General features: G+C 43.5%; 2 protein-coding genes across 3 annotated transcripts in view; one reads left to right on the top strand and one right to left on the bottom strand.

Moving 5' to 3' along the window:
- The window catches only part of ipo13b (importin 13b), a 55,937-nt gene extending 41,985 nt beyond the window's left edge, over positions 1 to 13,952 (bottom strand). The window contains exons 1-2 of one of the 2 annotated variants that reach the window (XM_031785938.1): positions 13,797 to 13,952; positions 13,432 to 13,519 (exon numbers count right to left, since the gene is read on the bottom strand). In XM_031785938.1, coding sequence (XP_031641798.1) covers positions 13,432 to 13,519; positions 13,797 to 13,819 — 111 coding nt within the window. In that variant the 5' untranslated portion in view covers positions 13,820 to 13,952. The other variant, XM_031785939.1, reaches the window with a different exon arrangement.
- A 903-nt stretch (positions 13,953 to 14,855) lies between these two features.
- Positions 14,856 to 25,262, top strand: LOC109902667 (predicted GPI-anchored protein 58). Its single transcript, XM_020499227.2, has 5 exons — positions 14,856 to 15,338; positions 20,144 to 20,395; positions 21,355 to 21,900; positions 22,647 to 22,810; positions 23,013 to 25,262. Exons 1-5 carry the CDS (start codon positions 15,275 to 15,277, stop codon positions 23,055 to 23,057), a joined length of 1,071 nt encoding a protein of 356 aa, XP_020354816.1. The 5' UTR covers positions 14,856 to 15,274; the 3' UTR covers positions 23,058 to 25,262.
- The last annotated feature ends 30 nt before the right edge of the window (positions 25,263 to 25,292 follow it).

The raw sequence follows: 25,292 nt of genomic DNA, 5'->3' as shown, positions 1-25,292 counted from the left end.
GTATGCGCTTTTGTTAAATCATCACTTGTTTGGCGAAGTTGAAGTAGACTGTGATTCGATGATAAATTAACAGGCACCGCATTGATTATATGCAACGCAGGACAAGCTAGTTAAACTAGTAATATCATCAACCATGTGTAGTTAACTAGTGATTATGTGAAGATTGATTGTTTTTTATAAGAGAAGTTTAATGCTAGCTAGCAACTTACCTTGGCTCCTTGCTGCACTCGCGTAACAGGTGGTCAGCCTGCCACGCAGTTTCCTCGTGGATTGCAATGTAATGTTGATTATTGATTATGAAAACTTGAAATCGGCCCTAATAAATCAGCCATGCTGATTAATCGGTCGACCTCTAGTTTCCACTTCATAATAACAGCACTTACAGTTGACTGGGTCAGCTCTAGCAGGGCAGAAATTAGACGAACTAACTTGTTGGAAAGGTGGCCTCCTATTATACCCCGGGTATAAAAAAGAAATAGAGTAGCACACTCATATATATAAAAAAAAACTCCCAGTAATTTATTTCTATTTCAACGTTTCGTCATCACTGTGCCTTCTTCACTCTATTTTTATAGCTTTCAATTTATTCTCTGTTAGTCAGCACCTGTACTCTAAATAATTCGCCGTGGTTTTTAGGTTATATACCACACCCCCCTTCGGTCTTATTGCTTAAATATAGGCTAGCCTACCTGTATGTATAGGGTCTAATAGTTGGCACTGCTGCAGTTCAGAAACAGCACCTGCTATTTAAAAATAAATATGAATGTCTCATGAATATTACTTGTCTATTGTGTTATTGACCATACATTTGTTTGTGTCGCACTGCTTGTTCTCAACTGGCCTACCTTGTTAAATAAAGGTGACATTTAAACATTTAAAATGTACTGCCCCTAGGGGAATAGCATGCAGGTGCAACCAGCCACACAGTAAATCTGCTCCCAACCATGGTACAGTGAGGGTGCTGCAGACTAATGTAGACTAGAGGAGGTTCAGTAAACTGAGACCTGAAGACTCATTGTAGTCTTCAGATCTAGCGACTAGGCATTAGCTCAGCAGGCTGACAGGTCTTTTTTATTTTTTTATTTCACCTTTATTTAACCAGGTAGGCAAGTTGAGAACAAGTTCTCATTTACAATTGCGACCTGGCCAAGATAAAGCAAAGCAGTTCGACACATACAACGACACAGAGTTACACATGGAGTAAAACAAACATACAGTCAATAATACAGTATAAACATGTCTAAATACGATGTGAGCAGATGAGGTGAGAAGGGAGGTAAAGGCAAAAAAAGGCCATGGTGGCAAAGTAAATACAATATAGCAAGTAAAACACTGGAATGGTAGATTTGCAATGGAAGAATGTGCAAAGTAGAAATAAAAATAATGGGGTGCAAATGAGCAAAATAAATAAATAAATTAAATACAGTAGGGAAAGAGGTAGTTGTTTGGGCTAAATTATAGGTGGGCTATGTACAGGTGCAGTAATCTGTGAGCTGCTCTGACAGTTGGTTCTTAAAGCTAGTGAGGGAGATAAGTGTTTTCAGTTTCAGAGATTTTTGTAGTTCGTTCCAGTCATTGGCAGCAGAGATCTGGAAGGAGAGGCGGCCAAAGAAAGAATTGGTTTTGGGGGTGACTAGAGAGATATACCTGCTGGAGCGTGTGCTACAGGTGGGAGATGCTATGGTGACCAGCGAGCTGAGATAAGGGGAGACTTTACCTAGCAGGGTCTTGTAGATGACATGGAGCCAGTGGGTTTGGCGACGAGTATGAAGCGAGGGCCAGCCAACGAGAGCGTACAGGTCGCAATGGTGGGTAGTATATGGGGCTTTGGTGATAAAACGGATTGCACTGTGATAGACTGCATCCAATTTGTTGAGTAGGGTATTGGAGGCTATTTTGTAAATGACATCGCCAAAGTCGAGGATTGGTAGGATGGTCAGTTTTACAAGGGTATGTTTGGCAGCATGAGTGAAGGATGCTTTGTTGCGAAATAGGAAGCCAATTCTAGATTTAACTTTGGATTGGAGATGTTTGATATGGGTCTGGAAGGAGAGTTTACAGTCTAACCAGACACCTAAGTATTTGTAGTTGTCCACGTATTCTAAGTCAGAGCCGTCCAGAGTAGTGATGTTGGACAGGCGGGTAGGTGCAGGTAGCGATCGGTTGAAGAGCATGCATTTAGTTTTACTTGTATTTAAGAGCAATTGGAGGCCACGGAAGGAGAGTTGTATGGCATTGAAGCTTGCCTGGAGGGTTGTTAACACAGTGTCCAAAGAAGGGCCGGAAGTATACAGAATGGTGTCGTCTGCGTAGAGGTGGATCAGGGACTCACCAGCAGCAAGAGCGACCTCATTGATGTATACAGAGAAGAGAGTCGGTCCAAGAATTGAACCCTGTGGCACCCCCATAGAGACTGCCAGAGGTCCGGACAGCAGACCCTCCGATTTGACACACTGAACTCTATCAGAGAAGTAGTTGGTGAACCAGGCGAGGCAATCATTTGAGAAACCAAGGCTGTCGAGTCTGCCGATGAGGATATGGTGATTGACAGAGTCGAAAGCCTTGGCCAGATCAATGAATACGGCTGCACAGTAATGTTTCTTATCGATGGCGGTTAAGATATCGTTTAGGACCTTGAGCGTGGCTGAGGTGCACCCATGACCAGCTCTGAAACCAGATTGCATAGCAGAGAAGGTATGGTGAGATTCGAAATGGTCGGTAATCTGTTTGTTGACTTGGCTTTCGAAGACCTTAGAAAGGCACGGTAGGATAGATATAGGTCTGTAGCAGTTTGGGTCAAGAGTGTCCCCCCCTTTGAAGAGGGGGATGACCGCAGCTGCTTTCCAATCTTTGGGAATCTCAGACGACACGAAAGAGAGGTTGAACAGGCTAGTAATAGGGGTGGCAACAATTTCGGCAGATAATTTTAGAAAGAAAGGGTCCAGATTGTCTAGCCCGGCTGATTTGTAGGGGTCCAGATTTTGCAGCTCTTTCAGAACATCAGCTGAATGGATTTGGGAGAAGGAGAAATGGGGAAGGCTTGGGCGAGTTGCTGTTGGGGGTGCAGTGCTGTTGTCCGGGGTAGGAGTAGCCAGGTGGAAAGCATGGCCAGCCGTAGAAAAATGCTTATTGAAATTCTCAATTATGGTGGATTTATCAGTGGTGACAGTGTTTCCTATCTTCAGTGCAGTGGGCAGCTGGGAGGAGGTGTTCTTATTCTCCATGGACTTTACAGTGTCCCAGAACTTTTTTGAGTTAGTGTTGCAGGAAGCAAATTTCTGCTTGAAAAAGCTAGCCTTGGCTTTTCTAACTGCCTGTGTATAATGATTTCTAGCTTCCCTGAACAGCTGCATATCACGGGGGCTGTTCGATGCTAATGCAGAACGCCATAGGATGTTTTTGTGTTGGTTAAGGGCAGTCAGGTCTGGGGAGAACCAAGGGCTATATCTGTTCCTGGTTCTAAATTTCTTGAATGGGGCATGTTTATTTAAGATGGTTAGGAAGGCATTTAAAAAAAATATCCAGGCATCCTCTACTGACGGGATGAGATCAATATCCTTCCAGGATACCCCGGCCAGGTCGATTAGAAAGGCCTGCTCGCAGAAGTGTTTCAGGGAGCGTTTTACAGTGATGAGTGGAGGTCGTTTGACCGCTGACCCATTACGGATGCAGGCAATGAGGCAGTGATCGCTGAGATCTTGGTTGAAGACAGCAGAGGTGTATTTAGAGGGGAAGTTGGTTAGGATGATATCTATGAGGGTGCCCGTGTTTAAGGTTTTGGGGAGGTACCTGGTAGGTTCATTGATTATTTGTGTGAGATTGAGGGCATCAAGTTTAGATTGTAGGATGGCTGGGGTGTTAAGCATGTTCCAGTTTAGGTCGCCTAGCAGCACGAACTCTGAAGATAGATGGGGGGCAATCAGTTCACATATGGTGTCCAGAGCACAGCTGGGGGCAGAGGGTGGTCTATAGCAGGCGGCAACGGTGAGAGACTTGTTTTTAGAGAGGTGGATTTTTAAAAGTAGAAGTTCAAATTGTTTGGGTACAGACCTGGATAGTAGGACAGAACTCTGCAGGCTATCTTTGCAGTAGATTGCAACACCGCCCCCTTTGGCAGTTCTATCTTGTCTGAAAATGTTGTAGTTTGGAATTAAAACTTCAGAATTTTTGGTGGTCTTCCTAAGCCAGGATTCAGACACAGCTAGAACATCCGGGTTGGCAGAGTGTGCTAAAGCAGTGAATAGAACAAACTTAGGGAGGAGGCTTCTAATGTTAACATGCATGAAACCAAGGCTATTACGGTTACAGAAGTCGTCAAAAGAGAGCGCCTGGGGAATAGGAGTGGAGCTAGGCACTGCAGGGCCTGGATTCACCTCTACATCGCCAGAGGAACATAGGAGGAGTAGAATAAGGGTACGGCTAAAAGCTATGAGAATTGGTCGTCTAGAACGTCTGGAACATAGAGTAAAAGGAGGTTTCTGGGGGCGATAAAATAGCATCAAGGTATAATGTACAGACAAATGTATGGTAGGATGTGAATACAGTGGAGGTAAACCTAGGTATTGAGTGATGAAGAGAGAGATATTGTCTCTAGAAACATCGTTGAAACCAGGAGATGTCATAGCATGTGTGGGTGGTGGAACTAATAGGTTGGATAAGGTATAGTGAGCAGGACTAGAGGCTCTACAGTGAAATAAGCCAATAAACACTAACCAGAACAGAAATGGACAAGACATATTGACATTAAGGATAGGCATGCTTAGTCGAGTGATCAAAAGGGTCCGGTGAGTGGAGAGGTTGGTTGGTGATTTAGACAGCTAGCCAGGGCATCGGTAGCAAGCTAGCATAGGATGGAGGTCTGTTAGCCACCCCTTACGTTCCGTCAGTAGATTAGTGGGGTTCCGTGTGGTAGAGGGGATTAATCCAAATCACACAACAACAAAAATAAAAACAATAGATATAGTTATAGAGGCCCAAGAAGAAAAGATAATAATAATAATTTAAAAAATAATTTAAAAAAAATAATAATAAAAAATTGTCCGATTGTCTATTCAGATAGCAGCCGGTAAGACAGCTAACGGTTAGCAGGCCGCAGATGGGCGTTCAGGTAACGTCGCGACGGAGGAGCCGGCCGAATAACTCCTTCGGGTAGATAAGTGCTGTGCTGTGGGTGCAGTGCTGTTGACCGGGGTAGGAGTAGCCAGGTGGAAAGCATGGCCAGCCGTAGAAAAATGCTTATTGAAATTCTCAATTATGGTGGATTTATCAGTGGTGACAGTGTTTCCTATCTTCAGTGCAGTGGGCAGCTGGGAGGAGGTGTTCTTATTCTCCATGGACTTTACAGTGTCCCAGAACTTTTTTGAGTTAGTGTTGCAGGAAGCAAATTTCAGCTTGAAAAAGCTAGCCTTGGCTTTTCTAACTGCCTGTGTATAATGGTTTCTAGCTTCCCTGTCTTGAGTCACACAGCAGTCTGGGTTTTGATATCCAGTCAAGTTACTGTAATGTACTGCCTGTGTCATGTTGTACCATTCCTGGGGGACAGACAGAGCCCTGCTAAGGGACTTTTCTTGAAAAGACAGGATATTGATCCATGTCTGACTGGATAAATCAATCATCATTATTGATTAGATCTATGTCATCTTATATCATCATAACTGTTCATATTTATATTAATGATGTGAAATGGAGATCAAATAACATGCAGAAGGAGGAGGGGAACTGATGAATGAATAAAGCTGGGATGTTCAGTGTGCATGCGTGCTTGCCTGTATGTGTGTGTGTGTGTAGGAGCATGGGCGGTTGTTGACTGTGTCTGAAGTCTGCGCAGAGATACATATATTTGTTTAACTCCCATGTTGCCAATGACGATGGCATCCCAGCCAGAAAAAGATGAAAACACAATTAGTAAAGCTTCACGACCATTGAATGATCATTACTTGGTTGCCATTGAGAATACTGATATCCAACCACAAACAGGTATGACGATATGAGATTTAGCACCTGCTCCAGACTCTAAAATAAGAAACAACCAACGATAACGGAAGGGAGGGGGTTGTGACGTCATGCTCAACTGGAAGTGCTCTAATTCTCTCATATCAATCATGCACTGAAATAGCACAACACCATCTCTCTCTCTCTCTCTTCTACACATCACAATGACTCTGGTTTCAGTGTCACATTCCACCACCCTCCTCTCTCTGTATTCTCTCTGTCTGTGTATCTCAGTAGTTGGTTCCTTTCTCTCCCACTCTCGCGCTTTCTACCCCTCAGTGTGTGTGTGTCAGTACCTCTCTGTCTTCATTGTTCACAGAAAGGGACTGGTTAGGCGTTAGCTTTATGGTGCTGGCACCAGGTCCACCCAGGCAGCCATCCAATGGGATGAGATGAGTTGGTCTAGGCTAACTCTATGTTGTGTAACAGATGTAATAACACACTAACTGGATTATCTTTGGAAAGGATATACACTACTGGTCAAAAGTTTTACAGCACCTACTCATTCAAGGGTGTCTTTATTTTTACTATTTTCTACATTGTAGAATAGTGAAGACATTAAACCTATGAAATAACACATGGAATCATGTAGTAACCAAAAAAAGTGTTAAACACACACATTAAGAAGAAATTCCACAAATTAACTTTTAAGAAGGCATACCTGTTAATTGAAATGCATTCCAGGTGACCACCTCATGAAGATGGTTGAGAGAATGCCAAGCGTGTGTAAAAGGTGGCTATTTGAAGAATCTCAAATATAAAATATATTTTGATTTGTTTAACACTTTTGTGGTTACTACATTATTCCATATCTGTTATTTCATAGTTTTGATGTCTTCACTTCTTATTTTAGAAAATAGTAAAAATAAACAAAAACCCTTGAATAGGTAGGTGTTCTAAAACTTTTGACCGGTAGTGTATATCCAGACTGCCTGGCCACAGTATCCATTATTATCACACACACACACACACAAAGGAATTGTGCTGGGCACATACAGACAGTTGGGACAAAGGCTATTGTACTGGTGGAACCAAGACAGGGCCAGGAACCTACTTCTCCATAACGCACATGCTCACACACGAGAGAGAGCGGACTTCTGTATCAATTTGCTCTCCTCTTCTTATCCACTTTTGGGAAGCACAATTTAGCTTTCAATCGATTTGCTGTTTGAGACTGAAGAGATGTTTGAGTGTGCATTGAACTCAGCTGTTATAGGTACCTACTGGGAGACTAGGTCTACACGGACTGTACAAAACATTAGCAACGCCTGCTCTTTCCATGACAGACTGACCAGGTGAAAGCTTTGATCCCTTATTGATGTCATTAAATCTACTTCAAATCAGTGTAGATGAAGGGGAAGAGACAGGTTAAAGAAGGATTTTAAAGCCTTGAGACATGGCTTGTGTAAGTGTGCCATTCAGAGGGTGAATGGGCAAGACAGAATATTTAATTACCTTTGAACAGGGTATGGTAGTAGGTGCCAGGCGCACCGGTTTGTGTCAAGAACTGCAACGCTGCTGGGTTTTTCACGCTCAACAGTTTCCGGTGTGTATGAAGAATGGTCCATCACCCAAAGGACATCTAGCCAACTTGACAACTGTGGGAAGCATTGGCGTCAACATGGCCAGCATCCCTGTGGAACGTTTCAACAATTTGTTGAGTCCATGCCCCGACAAATCAAGGCTGTTCTGAGAGCAACTCAATATTAGGAAGGTACTCCTAATGTTTTGTACACTCAATGTACATCTCAACAGTGTACAACAGGGCTCTCCAACCCTGTTTCTGGAGGGCTACCATCCTGTAGGTTTTCAATCCAACCCCAGTTGTAACCTGATTTATTTATTTTTCACCAGGTAGGCCAGTTAAGAACAAGTTCTCATTTACAACTGCGACCTGGCCAAGATAAAGCAAAGCAGTGCGACACAAACAACAGAGTTACACATGGAATAAACAAACATACAGTCAATAACAATAGAAAAGTCTACATACAGTGTGTGCAAATGAGGTATGATTAGGGAGGTAGGGCAATAAATAGGCTGTAGTGGTGAAGAATTAAACAATAGATGCGCAGAAGATAAATGTGCAAGGAGAGAGACAGGGGTGCAAAAGAGAAAAAACAAAACAAAACAAATATGGGGATGAGGTAGTTGAATGGGCTATTTACAGATGAGCTATGTACAGGTGCAATGATCTGTGAGCTGCTCCGACAGCTGATGTTTTAAGTTAGTGAGGGAGATATGAGTCTCCATCTTCAGTGAATTTTGCAATTCGTTCCAGTCAGTGGCAGCAGATAACTGGAAGGAAAGGGAGCCAAAGTAGGAATAGGCTTTGGGGGTGACCCGTGAAATATACCTGCTGGAGCGCGTGCTATGGGTTGGTGCTGCTATGGTGACCAGTGAGCTGTGATAAGGCAGACTTATAGACGACCTGGAGCCAGTGGGTTTGGCAACGAATATGAAGAGAGGGCCTGCCAACGAGACCATACAGGTCACAGTGGTTGTTAGAGCCGATTTGGACATATTTGTATAAAAGACTGAACATACGGAGCTCCATGTATATTTGAGTAAATATATGAAATATTAATGTATATGATGAAATATTAGGTACGTACCTGTATGATTTATATTTACCTGATTGAGATATATTCATTTGTTGTTAGTGTAACTCAGTTTTTGGCCCCCCCTCTTGCCTATTCATTGTATTGTGGTAAGTGTGTTAGGATAAAGGCAGGAAGTTGGATTACTGAAGGAAGGAGTGACATGGTCATTCAACCCTCCCTCTGGAGCCCACCATGGGGGGGTATGGGAGAGGTTGATCCGACTGGTGAAAAAGATCCTCTATTCAGTCCTTAAAGAGCAAGTACTGGATGATGAGGCTTTGCAGACAGCCTTGTGTGAAGTTGAGGCGATTATGAACGACAGACCAATCACTACTGTAACAAATGACCCTAATGATCTAGAACCCCTGACTCCGAACCATCTGCTTCATCTGAAAGCTAAGCCAGTCCTGCCACCAGGACTATTCCAAAGAAGCGACCTATACTCACGAAGGAGATGGAAGCAAGTACAATATATCACTGACCTCTTCTGGAAGAGATGGATCAGGGAGTATCTTCCACTTATGCAGGAGCGGAACAAGTGGAACAAAACTAAGAGAAACTTCAGTCCTGGTGACCTCGTGGTCGTTGATGACACCGCCCTAAGGAACTCTTGGCTAATGGGGCGTGTGGTGGAGGCTTTGCCAGGGGACAATGGTCTTGTCCGGATCGTCATGGTTAAGACTAAGACCAATATTTTACAGAGACCTATCAATAAACTCTGTCTACTCCTTGAGGCGACGGAGTGAAACACACACATACACACATCTTAGAATCACATGCACCTCTGATTCGTTGATGTCGGACTGTTACATTCTTTGATGTCATAGTCATACATTTTTGGACGTCAAACTCTTGACATTTTTGGAAGTTGAACCTTTACACTTCAACTCAGACTGAGATCTATGGACTATGTTCCTATATGGCACCTTGTATATCTGTATATAGCTATGAACTGTAATAGTGCTCTGGTATAGAATGTTTTGTGTATTGGCTCTACGTTTGAATATTAAGTCATTGTTGTGCATTCAGTGCAGTCAACAATTAGGGGCCGGTATGTTAGAGCCGATTTGGACATATTTGTATAAAAGACTGAACATACGGAGCTCCATGTATATTTGTGTCAATATATTAAATATGAATGTATATGATGAAATATTAGGTAAGTACCTGTATGATTTATATTTACCTGATTGAGATATATTCATTTGTTGTTAGTGTAACTCAGTTTTTGCCCCCCCCTCTTGCCCATTCATTGTATTGTGGTAAGTGTGTTAGGATAAAGGCAGGAAGTTGGGCCTTCGGGAGAGGGAGTCCTTGCTAGATGCGGGAGCGGTATAGTTTTTTGACCATACAGACAGGTCATAATATGTATTTTCCATATCAAGTATTCTATGCTTTAAGTTGATTGGAGAATCATTTATTTGTTAGATATAAGAAGAATAAACATTTTTGTTGCACCATATCCCTGGATGTCATTGAATGTTTGGCCGTTTGGAAACCTTGAGTGTGGACTGTATGTGTACCAAACAACCCCACTTCAGGCTTGGGCAGAGGCTATGGTAAAGACGAAAGGAAGCCACTACAGTGGTGGGTAGTATATGGGGATGTGGTGACAAAACGGATGGCACTGTGATAGCAAACTGGATGCAGTCTGAGTACAGTGTTGGAGACTATTTTATAAATGACATCGCCAAAGTTAAGGATCGGTAAGTTGGTCAGATATACGAGGGTATGTTTGGCAGCATGAGTGAAGGATGCTTTGTTGCAAAATAGGAAGCCAATTCTAGATTTAATTTTGGATTGGAGATCCTTAATGTGAGTCTGGAAGGAGAGTTTACAGTCTAACCAGACACCTAGGTATTTGTAATTGTCCACATATTCTAAATCAGAACCGTCCAGATTCAGTTTATCATCCAGCTAATTACTCAAATCAGGTGCGCTAGATTATGGTTGAAGTGAACAGGACGGTAGCTCTCCAGAAACAGGGATGGAGAGAGAACTTCCAGGACGGTAGCTCTCCAGAAACAGGGATGGAGAGAGAACTTCCAGGACGGTAGCTCTCCAGAAACAGGGATGGAGAGAGAACTTCCAGGACGGTAGCTCTCCAGGAACAGGGTTGGAGAGAGAACTTCCAGGACGGTAGCGCTCCAGGAACAGGGTTGGAGAGAGAGAGCCCTGGTCTACAGTGTTTTGCTCTCGTTCCATTCCTCATCTCCTCTCTCTCATCTGCATCTATCTGAAAACAACAGCACATATGGTGGACACCTTCCGGCCAAAGACTGCTTTCACCGGCCTAGTTTTCCCTATTCACAGCAGTACGAGAGGAGACAAGGAGATTAAGTAGAGGAAACAGAGAGGAAGCTACACACACTCTAGCTATATATTGTGTGAATCAGAAAAGGGCCAATGAGAAGGAGCCACCTGTATCTATTGAGACGCAGCCACACCTTTCTCCCTCACCCCCTGCACTTAAATTTCCTCTCCCTCCACTTTTAGCACTGCATCTCCCCATCTCTCCTGTTCTCCATATCTCTCTCTCCCTCTCTTAATCATGACTGTCGCATATCCCCTCCTCCCCTCCCTCTTTCTCATACTCCCTTCCACTGTCTCTCTAATAAAGACGGTCGAATCACCCCTCCCACACTCCCTCCTTTCTTTACAGTCAATGTCAGACATTACCCCCACCCTCTCCCAACATCCGTCCAACTCACTCCTCCATCTCATCCACAATTTCTTCGTCTCACCCGTCCCCCTCTCCACCAACCCCCTATCGTCCCCTCTGGCCCTGGTCACCAGCCACCCAGCAACAGGGAGATTCATCATAGAAACCTAGCAGCCACAGAATGCCAACACACACACCTTAGATGACAGAGATGGAGAGTTGTCTGGTGGCTATAATGACCTCCAGTACCAAAATTCTCTCTCTCTCGCTCCCAGCTGGCTCATCATTAGCTGAGAACTCCACTGCACAGTAGTATGGGGACACAATTAGCCAGGCCTGATCAAAGACTCATGGACTGTAATGCACACAAACATTTGATCTTTCTCAGAATTTAGACCAGATCGACAGACAGAGGGACAGACAGAGGGACACAGACAGGATGGATGGACAGACAAAGACAAACAGGCAGCATAATACTGTAAGAAGATCACAGTAGCAGGACTGTGTGCAGAGGTACTGAGGGGGGATCACACAAAAATGAGAACAGAAGGATGGTGAAGGGGAGTTAAGAGAAAGAAAATAAGATGTTTAGACAAAGGCAAGTAATGCGAGAGAGCAAGTGAGACACAGGGAGCGAGAGGGAGAGATGGATCCTGCCATCTTATTGACCACCAGCATTGTGCAACATATTTTTGTACTATCTCCTCTGTCCTCCTAAGCACACCAACTGTCACCAGGCTCCAGTACACACTTCATCAAAACTTGCCTTGAGGTTTGTGTTCTGCTGCATATTAAAAAAGTTAATTCCCTGTGGCGGTATATACAGAACACACACACATCAGCTGCTGTGGATTCATTAAACAGCTTTAGATGTTCTAGATATTGATGATGAATCCTTCATCTGTGACAGATGAAGAGGAATAGATACAGTGTGTGTATGATATGTTAGGAAGATTAATGTGGACAGAAAGCATAACAGTCTCTACATAGACTACTAGAAATTACATAATCAGAGAAATAATCTCAAGTGGGCAGACACATGCCATAGAAATAAAGGCATTTAAAACCCTAGTATAGAGTGCTTTGCCTCATCTCTTTCTGTACAATCAAATGTATTTATAAAGCCCTTTTTACATCAGCCGATGTCACAAAGTGCTATACAGAAACCCAGCCTAAAACCCCAAACAGCAAGAAATTACATTCTGTTACATTCTAGACCTCGACATAACCAAATAGTACTTAGTTCTACTTTTTGTTTGATATTCTGCACTGTATACACAATGCACTCCACTCTACCCTTTTCTTCTAGCCTACATTCAGTCACAACAACCTTCACCAGAGTAGTTTGGATGATGTAGTGCATCACACAGACAGGGTGAGAGGAGGACAGATGTATCGCCCTGAGTCAATTATACAGAGAGACCAGCCCTCCAGTCATAGCTATTGGTTTAGATTAGTCAGGGGCATTGGGGTAAAGTACTTAAGTAAAAAATAATTTTAAGTAGTTTTGGGGGGTATCTGTACTTTACCCTACTATTTATATTTTTGACAACTTTGACTTCACTACATTCCTAAAGAAACTAATGTACTTTTACCTGACCCCAAAAGTACTCATTACATTTTGATTACTTAGCAGGACAGGAAAATGGTCCAATTCAGCACTTTTCAAGAAAACACGTGGTCATCCTTAATGCCTCTGATCTGGCAGACTCATTAAACACCAATGCATCTTTTGTAATGTCTGGCTATTTGTACATTTTAAAAACAAGAAAATGGTGCTTTGCTTAATATAAGGAATTTGAAATGATTCATACATTTACTTTTGACACTTAAGTATATTTAGACTTTCACTTTTACTTGAGTAGCTGTCTTTTTCCACCAATGGTGAGGGGAATACACAGGCAAGGGGACAGAATAAAGACTTGCTATTGTTGACGTTTCAGCTGCAAAGACTAGCTGGTCTCATTCAGTGCAAAGACAAAAAAAAACGTGTTTGTTACACAACGGTTAGCTGATAAACTCATATGTCATGATACTGTATATGTGGAAAGCTATACCCCCTACCATTATAACTACCCCATTGAAAATACATTCTTGAAAAACACGTGTCTAGACACATCTGATATTTCGATTATACTTGTTTGATTGGTGAATTTGTCCATTGATTAAGATTCTTACCTTTTCCACGTTTTCCACTGTGAAGTCGTGGGCATCTGGCGTGGTTGTTATTCTCCCCGACGTCTCCATGTTAGCCCAACCGGTCTGTCTGTCAATAAAAGGCGGAGCCGCTTCTTTAGCTTGCTAGCTGTCTGGATAGCTACAGAACGCGGCACTAGTCAAATGTCTGTAACCACGATTTGGATGACTGGCTCTTCTGTGTTAGCTAAATAATTTTAGCTTCTGAAGCTAAACCTTGTTAGCTGACCGGCCTCTGTGGGCCCCGATTATTCTGTATGTCTGGGGACAAGCTAGCTAGCAAAGCATCTTGTTACTCTCTTGAAAATGTGTCTGTAAAGACAACCTACGGAGCTAGTTAAACCTACCTTTTTAATTCATATCCAAACATGCGTTGGCATTAGAAATGTGTGTTACTTGTTACTGGCTAAATATCCAGTATATTGTTCTGTCTTTGCTACGACGGTAGAAATAATGCAGATACTGCCAGCTCCCAGCTACCGACTTCAGCCTCTGTAACGTCACTGTCCCCACAGCCAATGATGAGCTATTACGCCACATATCTTTCCCTCTGCCACGGCCCTGCTTTCAAAGCAGTGATCGTTTTATAAAGACAAATTATGATGCATTAAAATTGTATGAAAATCTTTCATGGTATATGTTTTACGTATGTTCCAGTCTTGAATTTTAAAGTCTATAGTAGTGATACACATTTGCATAGCCCTATGCAGAGCCATATATTTGACTCTTATGGTATTCAACATCATGGATGTTTTGCATTTACTTCCTAACAATACATAGGCAAGATAGACTACCTAAATGTTGATGAAAAGGGGACAGAAATTCACTCTATCTGACGTTGCTTGCATGTGGCAAGACGAGAGGGGTAAGTCTATCTCGTCGCTTTGTAGATTGGTTTACTGTGCAACAGGGACTCTTGGTGGCTGTTTGAAAACATTGCATACATTTTTATTACAGTAAAACGCCCTGTTATGTCATAGCCAGTTATGTCAGTTGATGACAGGACAGTAGTCTTCAATTTCCTTGGTGGGAAATGCAATTTAGTTGATCAACTTAATATTTTTTTAGATAGGATTTTTCAATATGACTATATTTCTTGTCAGTTGAAAGAGACACACCAAATGTTAAAAAATCTTTCCAGAGAGCCAACAAATGTAAATGTTCCTAAAAATTAGTAAAACAAAGTTTAAATACTATTTTCTTAGAACATTATGTAGAACATAGATGCCTCTGCCTATTTTCTCCTCTGTACCATAGAACATAGATGCCTCTGTGCATCCTTTATAGAGAAAATCATGTCCTCTATTTCTGTCACAGACTGTGTGATAAATTTGCTGTATGAGTTGTAATTTCAGGGCGTCTCTGTGCCCCTTCCTGGTTCTCCTCCCTCCCCTCTCTCCATCACGCCCCTTCTATTGGCACTTGTGTCACTGGTAGTGATGGTTTCAGCGATGACACTCTTCTTTCTGACCAAAGGCTAATAGGAAAATCAGTCCATTTGGCTTGGATCTCTTTACGTTGTGTGTTCGTCAGATTGCCGAGGAACAGTGGCTAGAACTCGTGAGTCAGCAGGGAAGGAGACCCAACTATAACTGCGCTAAACACGTGGCACTTTGTATTCGCTTAGGAGAATACTTTGTATTCGTGCACTTCGGAGACTCGTCAAGCAAGCTACAGTAGCTCACTCCTGCTCTCCACAGGGCCGACGCGCTAACAGTTATTTATAGTTGGGAGGCCACAGAGAACGAACTACAATAGACCTCTGCGAAGAGGACGAGACGGCATCCGTGTTCTAATAGTTACTGTTATATCACCGGAGAGAGCGATGGAAACCAAAATACACGTCGCTCTGTGCGCTCTGATCCTCAGCTTGGGTTCGATTGTAGAAGGTAAGAAGCTCTGGGATTCGCACTTCTGTGTTTTCTTTCGCAGTTTCAGGGGTTGTTAGAATAAATACACACATAATGCATTGTAGTCCTGGCAATCAGATCCTTTTTAGTTTTTTAATCGTGCGCATGATGGATAAGTTGTGGCCTGTTTGAATAAGCAAAAAGCCCATGTGATTTATTTGCTGTATGTCGAAGTCATTGTGTCTGTAGGTTTATAATACAGTTATGCCTCTAGCATTTATTTCAGTACATTTATTTTTCCTCTTCTCTCTATCTCCCTGTCATCCCTGCTACTGCTTACCTCTTGAGGTAAATACTAAATTGCCATTTCAAATCCACCTTTACATTTTCATCATGTCATTCTTTGCTCTCTCTCTCTCTTTCTCAAACCTCTGCTGATCCTATATTTGTTCTCTGTGTTTAATTTGATGGTCTGCTCTGTCTCTCACATTATTAGTTAACATTTCACAGTCATAGTAAAGAAGTAGGTGTGTGTGAGAGATGCAGACAGTCTATGCCTAAGTTATGACACTGTTAACGTGGTAGGCCTACCATGATAATTGTAACTCCCTCTGAATCAGTTACTGAGCAATACCAGCCACTAAAAGTCATCTTGTTGATGTGCTACAATGAACAGAGATTTAATTCACAAACAGTTCAGCATATCCAGTAGTTCTCACACACAATTAGCTGTTTTTAGATATTTCTATTGATCAGTTTTTATTGTTCAGAATAATGACTGTCTGTTTAACTGTAATCAGTCTCTCTTTATCTCGCATACACACACACACACACACACACACACACACACACACACACACACACACACACACACACACACACACACACACACACACACACACACACACACACACACACACACACACATACAGGGTAATCTTCTGAGGACAAGCATGGGGGTTGTAGGGTTGGACCCTGGTTCCATGGTGTGGGTGTTATATCGTTGTGCACATTATAGATAATGTAATGTTTGTTCTCTCTATGGTGCAGATGGAGGAAAGGGGAAAGGATGCTGTCTTAGACCAGTGTTCCTCAAACCTTTCCTACAAGGAGGGCCCACAAGCGTTGCACATTTTTGTTCCAGCCCAGCAGTAACACACCTGATTCAACTAATCAAAGGCAAACAGGTGTTAGTGCTGGGCTGGAACTAAAATGAGTAACCACGGCCCCTGGGTGTACCCCAGGACACTTGTCTAGTGTCTTGAGATGCACACAATTATATTTGTTTCCTCAAACCACAGAGGGAGGATGCAGGCAGACTGGGTGTGTTCCTACCAAGTTCCAAGACCTAGTTCCTAGAACTTAAGGTTCTTACAGATGCCCTGTGTGTCTGCCACGGCTCCTAGATGTCTAGCACACTTTCCAACCTAAAAATTGCAAATTTAGGCCCAAATCAGGGCCTGACCACAACTCGAACTGTGGTCTAGGGTTGCAGGTCAAGCACTCTATCCTATTGTACCAACGATTTCTACAATTTTGTGTATCCAATATACATACTCCGTGTGTGTGTGTGTGTGTGTGTGTGTGTGTGTGTGTGTGTGTGTGTGTGTGTGTGTGTGTGTGTGTGTGTGTGTGTGTGTGTGTGTGTGCACTCAGTAGGAGGGGCTGAGTAGGCTTTGGAACAATCACAGTTATTTATAGTTCAGAACAAACATTTATGTGCCTGCCACACTCTTAGCTGTGTTCTGGCCAGCTCCCTCTGTCTCTCCCTTTTGTCTCCCTTTTCTTGACAGCAATGAAGCCAGCCCAAAACTAAAGTCACATATCGCTTATCTAATACAGAGACAGCACAGGCCTTAGTGTTTAAAAAAAGTACAGAGCACTTATTGCTGCAGTATTACCTCCATATTTCTACATGATCTCAGCTCCTCACACACACTCCATTTCTCTTACAACTCTGCCTTTCACCTCTCCCTCCCATCTCTCCCTTTCTGACCCCTCCATCCTTCTTTTTGCCATCTCAGATTCTCTCTCTCTATTTTCACACCCCTCTGTCTCTCTCTTTCTGACTCTCAATTCTACTTAGCAGAGTGTATAGTCTTCAGTAGCTAAGTAAGGACAGGGAAACACAGGTTGACATTTGAAAATGTTTTATTAATTGCAGCACGATGCTGCCACAAGGTCTTCAAGCTGGAATGAACATGAACTTGGAAATAGCATAGAGTCACAGGATGGCATTTGCTGCTGCTCGTAAATGAGTGTGGAAACTCAGTCAGTTGAATGTCAAAGCCTGGAGTTGGCTGTATATGCTGTCAACTAAAGTGACATCCAGTCATCTTCTAGTCTATAGTCATGTAGTCAACTGACATTTTTCTACCAAGCTTGGTTAGATTCAATTGTAGGAGAGGAGAGGAGGTGACGAGGATTGAGGAGAGGAGAAATGGAGAAAAGGGGGAGAGGAGAGGCTACACAGAGGCCAAACCAGGGAAAAAACAAAACCTGAATAAGGATTTCTGAAAAGGCCACTGTTGAACACAATGTTTCCGTTGCTATATTCCATGTGAACTCTGACATTTACATTTTTAATCTGAGTATATACAGATTTTTCAGATGTTTATTTTTTATACAGGGTCTTAGGAGGATTGTGTGTTTGTAAATAAGTGGCCTATTTCAGTGAGCAGCATTGTCATATTCTTGTTATACTGATTGTCCATAGATATAAGCCAGCAGCATACCACCCTGCATACCACTGCTGGCTTGCTTCTGAAGCTAAGCAGGGTTGGTCCTGGTCAGTTCCTGGATGGGAGACCAGATGCTGCTGGAAGTGGTGTTGGAGGGCCGGTAGGAGGCACTCTTTCCTCTGGTCTAAAAAAAATATCCCAATTTCCCAGGGCAGTGATTGGGGACACTGCCCTGTGTAGGGTGCCGTCTCTCGGATGGGACGTTAAACGGGTGTCCTGACTCTCTGAGGTCATTAAAGATCCCATGGCACTTATCGTAAGAGTAGGGGTGTTAACCCTGGTGTCCTGGCTAAATTCCCAATCTGGGCTTCAAACCATCACGGCCACCTAATAATCCCTAGTTTACAATTGGCTCATTCATCCCCCTCCTCTCCCCTGTAACTATTCCCCAGGTCATTGCTGCAAATAAGAATGTGTTCACAGTCAACTTACCTGGTAAAATAACAGATAAATAAAAATGTGTATAGCCTAAATATGGGTCTAGAAAACAGCCACAGTATGTATAGCTTCTCACACAGATACACACCCAGTGCTGAAAGGAAAACTGCAAATCTGCTAGCAGAGAAATGGTTGGCTGTTCTTTCAGATGTAAGGGTCAAGTTATTTCCCCAGGTACATGCTGTATTGCCCTGAGTGTGTGTTCATGTGTGTGACCCTGTAACGCATGAAAAGGGGAAAGTGTTTCTCTATGGCAAACAGTGGTTCCCTTCATAGCTCCCCAGACACAACACACACCCTCCCCCCACAGCTTGACCTGAGCAGCCCTAACAGAGATGAGGCAGGGGAACAGGGCCAGTATTGTACACCCACTCACTTTTCACACACTGGTATGTGTACGTTTGTGTGTGTGCATGGTTTTTTATAGCTATGTCAAAAGTTTGTGTGTACATGCATGGGCTTTCTTGCCGTCAGCAAGTTGTGAGCACGTCACTGTGTGTTTGTTTGTGTGTGTTGAGCTGTGTGAGTGATGGAGAGGGGAATAAGAGGCTCCACGTCACTGTGTCACTGGCTTGTAATGGCATTAGACGGGTAGTCTGGACTTTATCAGATAGAGGGGGGAGAGGAGAGGAGGAGGGGTGTGAGAAGGAAAGGAGGAGAGGAATAGATAGATGGAAATGAGGACGAGGGAAGGACAGACAGATAGCACATGTGACCTTTCTGGTTGCAATAAAACTGTTGAACCGTGTATACAGCATGACAACAGGCATGACTCAAAGCTAAAAATGTCCCATTTACATCAGCACGATTCTGCAGTTCTTTTGGAACTAATGTTCCCTAACGGTTCAACACTAACGTGTGGTTACAGACCTGGGGTTTTTCATCTGGTAGGTCACCATGCAAAAACAACTACAATGTTTTATGGTACCAATGCTGACAGTGACAAAACCTACCTGATTACTACGGTGAGCCTGTTGAGACTAGAGATTGTTTAGGCAGGGCAAGAGAGATTGAACACGAACAAGAGAGATTAGTGAATCTAAGTATCTAATCTGATGCTCATCTTCTTAAATTGGTTATTGAGTGTTACTGGTTGGCTATTGTTTGGGTTCCAAATGTCAGCTCACTTTGGATCAAGTTTTCCTTAATTGCATAGGAATCGTGTTGTTTAACTGCAAATGTCAGCGCAACAGACAGTCACAGATAGTGGTGTTTGAATATGCATATTTTACGTGACGGCAGTCCTTTAAAATGTAAAAGGAATCCAATTCTCGGCATGTCCCCAATGTCTCCTCTTTAGCAGACATAGACCAGAGTTGAATAATACATGTTACATCTGTATTCTGCCTCACCATCTATTCCAGTAGACCATCTATCCTCTCTGTCTACACTTCTTTAAAAATAGAGCAGCCTCCCCTTCTCAGGAGGAGTTGGAAGAAATGATCCTAACTGGTCCTGAAGGGATCTAATAGATATGTCATTCTTCTGGAAAACAAGGACTATCTGACTGAAGAAATGCATCATTCACAGATTGGCTTATTTCAGAGATCATGAAAATACTATTTGATGACTTTCCTTACATCATTCCTTATTGTGCACTGCTTCAGTAACACACTCATATTAACTGAACGTCAAAATGTCGCCCTGATTGTCTCTCTTTTCCAGGCCAGGACCCTGGTGCTCACTCCTCTCCCTCAGACGGACCTCTGACCCTAGGTATGTCCGGGGCTGTTCAGGCACCCCTCCCTGGAGGTTCTCCCTTTCCTCCAGGCTCTCTGTCCCTCCCCAGCACAGACTCCCCAAAGCCAGCCAGCAACCTCACTGATGGAGGGCTCTCCAACAACAACAGCAGCAGTAGCAACAGCAGCAGTAGCAGTAGCAACGACACAGCAGTCGTAGTGGTAAAAGAGGTCCCAGGTAAATGTACTGTATAAGATAAAAAATAGAATGAATGGAATTGTATTGGTTCGGAGGACTACATTATTATTTAATAAAATACCATTTCAAATTTGACATTTAAACATATAATTTGTTTAAGATAAATGGTTCAGCTTGTTCTCAGTCTATTTAGAGCCATGCCACCTTTCATCAGGGGTACTTAGAAGCCACAACATAGTCAGACACAGCACAAGCAGAGTGGAGAGCTGTGACTGGGCTGTGATGACACACACACACACACACACACACACACACACACACACACACACACACACACACACACACACACACACACACTAGAAGACAGAACATGGTCCTTAAAAGGAGAATACTGTTGGGTTTACTAACTAGAGCACAAAGAGAGACATGAGATAGACAGAAGAGGGAGAACTTAAGGGGGAAAAACAAGATCATGAGAGAATTAACAGAGAATTAACAGCAAGTTGTTAGGCATACAGGAAGAGGGCAGCGTGTAGAACTAGAGGGGGGTGGAAGAGGAGGAGGAGGAGAGATGTGCTGTGATTAAATGCAGTGTGATTTCGCACAGAAAGGTGAGAAAGTTTGGAGCCTGACACACACACACATTGGCTCATTGCAAACATACACCCCCACCACCTGCACCTCACCCACTCTCTGTATCTGTATCCTCTGGGAGGTTTTACAGGTATATATTATCTCATCACAACACTGCTGCTTGTCTCTCCTCTGTGTCCTCTGGCTGGGAGTTAGAAGATACACTGCTAATTCGAGTGTGTTTGTGTGCGTTCAACTGTGTTTTTTCTTGTTGAATGTTTATTAATGCAGATATTGACTGTGACTTTTCACCTATCAATTGCTTTTCTAATTGATAAAAAGATTTGTAAACTTGATACATTAATGGGTCCTTCTTTTCTTTGTATTGAATTTCACTTAAAAAACGTTCTTCTTCTCTCTTCTAGCCACCAGTGTGGGGGTCCCTGCCCCCACTCCCATCCCTGAGAAGACCCCTGGCCCGGAGAACCTCACTGAAGAAACCGCACAGCCCTCTGATGCTCCCTCTGACAACCACACTGCCCCTACACACACACCCACCACCACAGTCCTCGTTCACAAACCTTCCACCATCCCAACACACACACCTGTCTACTCCACCACTCCATTCAGCCATGCCCCTCATCCCTCCAAAACTCACTCACCCATTACCCCCACCGCTTCCCCAGCCCCTACTAGGCCTGAGACCCAACCAACTAACACCTCCGCTGCCCCCCAGCCCAGCTCAACCCCCAGCCCTGACCCAGACACCTCTAACCCTATCCAGCCTAAACAGCCCCTCAGTCCCTTTCCCACCACCACTACCACCACCTCTCCCCCAGCTCTACCTACGTCTGAGCCACAGACCCAGACATCCAGCATCACCCCTCTCCCGGCTTCCACCCCAGCCAGCAGCCCTCCATCCCAGGCTAAAACGCATGCCGACATCCCCTCTCAGCTCAATGTAGTGGATGGTGAGTAGATGGATTCGTTGTGTATGCGTGTGTGTGTGTTATGTTGCTAGTGTTTTGTTATTTGTTATCAAACAGCAGCAACCACAATATTATATACTATGATCTCTCTGGCGTATAAAGGGGGGAGACATCCAACCCCGGTCTAATAAAACCACACACACTAAACCTAAACGGTCCAGTCGTCAGTCCCATGACTGGCTATGTCACTTGCCAGACAGAGAGATGATTGTGGGGTGGTGGTGCTGATAGTACCCTTAGATGTTTAGGAGGGAGTGTGTGTGTGTGGGGTGGGGCAGACTTGTGCAGGGAAACAAAGAACAGCATAGCTTTTGTTGGGATGCCAGTTCAATGCTGGGTGCATCAGTTTAGTCCTATGCCCAGAAAGCCCCGGGCTTGCTCGCTCTCTCTGCCACGACCCTACAATCAAGTCTGTCTTATTCTCTTTGTAAGACATCCTGTTAATAGCTTGTGTTTATATTTTATAATATGATATATTCAATATTTTAATATATTATGTTATATATCACAGGAGGCTGCTGAGGGGAGGACGGCTCATAATAATGGCTGGAACAGAGCAAATGGAATGGTATCAAACACATGGAAACCATGTGTTGGATGTTTTGGATACCATTCCACTAATTCCACTACAGCCATTACCACAAGTCCGTCCTCCCCAATTAAGTTGCCACCAACCTCCTGTGGTATATATGTATATATAGTATAATATGTTCCCCTCACCCGAGCAGGGGAACCAGTGTTCCATAGTGGTGGACCTGCCCTGGACCCTCTCCTAGCTGGACTAGTGTCCGTCTTCATCGTCACTGCAGCCATCATCACCCTGCTCCTCTTCATCAAACTGCGACGACGGGATCAGCGGCCTGAGTTCCGCAGGCTCCAGGACCTGCCTATGGTGAGACAGTAGAACACAAGTGGTTAGGTGACGAGACAGTGTAACGCTTTAATAAGACCTGAAGACTTGCGTAAGCATCAGTCTTCTTTTGTGAGCTATTACACTAAGTAGCCATTGTTAGCATTAGCGTTTACTTCACTCACCACCTGTCATCTTGACCAGCGCTCACCATTTACATCCTGTTGTGTTTTCCCCTGTTTAGGATGATATGATGGAGGATACTCCCCTGTCCATGTACAGCTACTGATGATGATGGAGGACACAGTCTGACCTGATGGAACAGCCAGACCCCCACAGACCTTCTCCCTCTGAACTGGGGCTGCGTCTCTATAGTCCAACCTGGCCTTCTCTCCTTGTCCCCTGTCCTCATATCCTTTCTTTTATCCGCACTGACATGAGACGTGGACTGGTGAAAGCCAGTTGCTGATAGGCATCCTCCATATTGCTTTTATCGACCCTGTGTTTTCAAATCAGTGCAGATGGAGGAGATGAGGAGAGGGAGGCGCCATTTTAGACCATTGAGATGCATCCCTGGCGTTCCCTCACCACCTTTGTGTCTCTGTGAGCAACAGGGGGTTTCTGTGTGAGTGTGACCAGCTCTTTTCCTGGTCTATGTGGATCCGAAGTTTCATCAGCAGCATTCCCACTTCTACATTCTACCTTCTATATTCAAGCGTGCACTCTGTCAGCTGTGTTTTGGTTGAGTGTTCGGTAACGAGGGATCCTCTCTTTCATCACTAGTTAGAGGCTACTTGTGCCTGGCTATATAGTGTTGTACAGTACGGTTGCACTTTACGTTACAGAGGACATGTATGTGTGTGTGTGTCTGTGTGTGCGTGCGTGTCTGTGCATGGTTGAGCGAGCATGCACGTGCGTATGTGGGGTGGGGGGGGTGTGGTTTGGGGGTATTTAAGTTGAGCGTTTCCATGGAAACTAGTTCCTCTCTAAAGATCCTGCTTGTTATTGTTCATTTTGTTTCTCTATTGGGAGTCTCTGGTGGTGTTAGTTCATTGGGCTAACACAGCCTTGTGGCCTGCAGACAACCTGGGTTCAAACCTGGTCAGTCACACTTGTAAGGGGGAGGTTGTCTCTCTGAGTATCTTTAGTACATTTATCTTTATATAAAGCCTGAATGGACTCTTCCACCCCACTAGAGCTATTTACAGAGTACAATACAGAGAAAACCATCCTCAATGGCGGCTCAATACATTCCATGCCTGTTAGAATTCTACATTTCAAAGCACGTGTTGTGAACTCTTAGGGCTGGTTTGTCTGTTACTGTAGTTCTCACAGCCAGGCCCAGACCTATGTTCTAACATGTCTTAGTGAGGAAGAGCCTTGGGCAGATTCAGCAGCAGTGTTTCCAACTGAATTTGGCCAGTTGTCTTTCAATACAATTCATTCATTGGTTTAATCATGTAGCTACCTGACATGAGGGTAACCTGTTGCCCAAGTCAGTCAGTGCTAGCCGCTACCATTAGCATGCAGTCCATTAACTGTCTCAAGGGAAGGGGACTCTGATAAACTACTCCATGAACACAGACATTGTAAATGTATAGCACGAGGTCAGAGAGAGAAACTCTTTAATGTGAGGCTTTTGTGACATAATGAGCATAATGCTCCATTGATGTGAGGGGAATGCAGTCTGTGTGTTAGTCTGCGTGTGTTAGACACACAGGAGAAAAGAACACCCCCTCCCTACCCCAACCTCTATTGGGGAGACTTGAGTTGAAGCCATAGGCCTGTATTGGAGACAGTATATATGGCACAGACAAGGGGGTATGGCACAAAGCAGGATCAAAGAGTTGGCCAGCTACATTTCATAATATTCTGAATTAACTTTACATTCCAACTTCATAAAGGTAGACTTGAAATCAAACGACATGGTATAATTGACTCCAAAGTTGACATTTTTAAACAAATTACAAAAGCAATAGTTATGTCTATTTCTGAATATTTGTCAAAGTTAGCTAATTTAGGGCTAGATTAAATCCAGACTGCTGAAGATACGCGTTATAGCGCGATTGATATGTAAAGGTAATTTCCAATTGAGCCGACGTATGTTGCGTTTCCCGTGAATGGAGTCTCCATGAATGCGGAACCATTGCCTTTAAATTTCAATCACGCTATAGTGTAGATCTTCCACGGTCCGGATTTAATCTAGGCTTTAGTGTTCCTGCTTGGGCTACCAGATTAGTTTGTTGCAGACTCCGCTGACGTTTGTTGTCTTGCCAGTTATCTGCATCAACGGGACTTAAGTCAGAGTTGAAACAGAGTGGTTCTATTTGACTCCATGTGGAGTGGAATGGTAGTTTATTTGCACCCATGTATTAGTAGTCCCTTATATGAAGTGCCAAAAAGTTAACTGGTTGTATTATAAGGTTGATATGTTTTACTGTTTGACGTCGATTCTGGAGTGATGATGTTTTTTGATTAAAGATATGAAACCATCCTCGTTCCTCTCTAATTACAGATCTTGGTT

This window comes from Oncorhynchus kisutch, linkage group LG13 (genome assembly GCF_002021735.2).
Source record: "Oncorhynchus kisutch isolate 150728-3 linkage group LG13, Okis_V2, whole genome shotgun sequence".
Taxonomy (NCBI): domain Eukaryota; kingdom Metazoa; phylum Chordata; class Actinopteri; order Salmoniformes; family Salmonidae; genus Oncorhynchus; species Oncorhynchus kisutch.
Note: the sequence above shows the minus strand (reverse complement) of the source record. Positions and strands in the feature narration are given on the sequence as shown.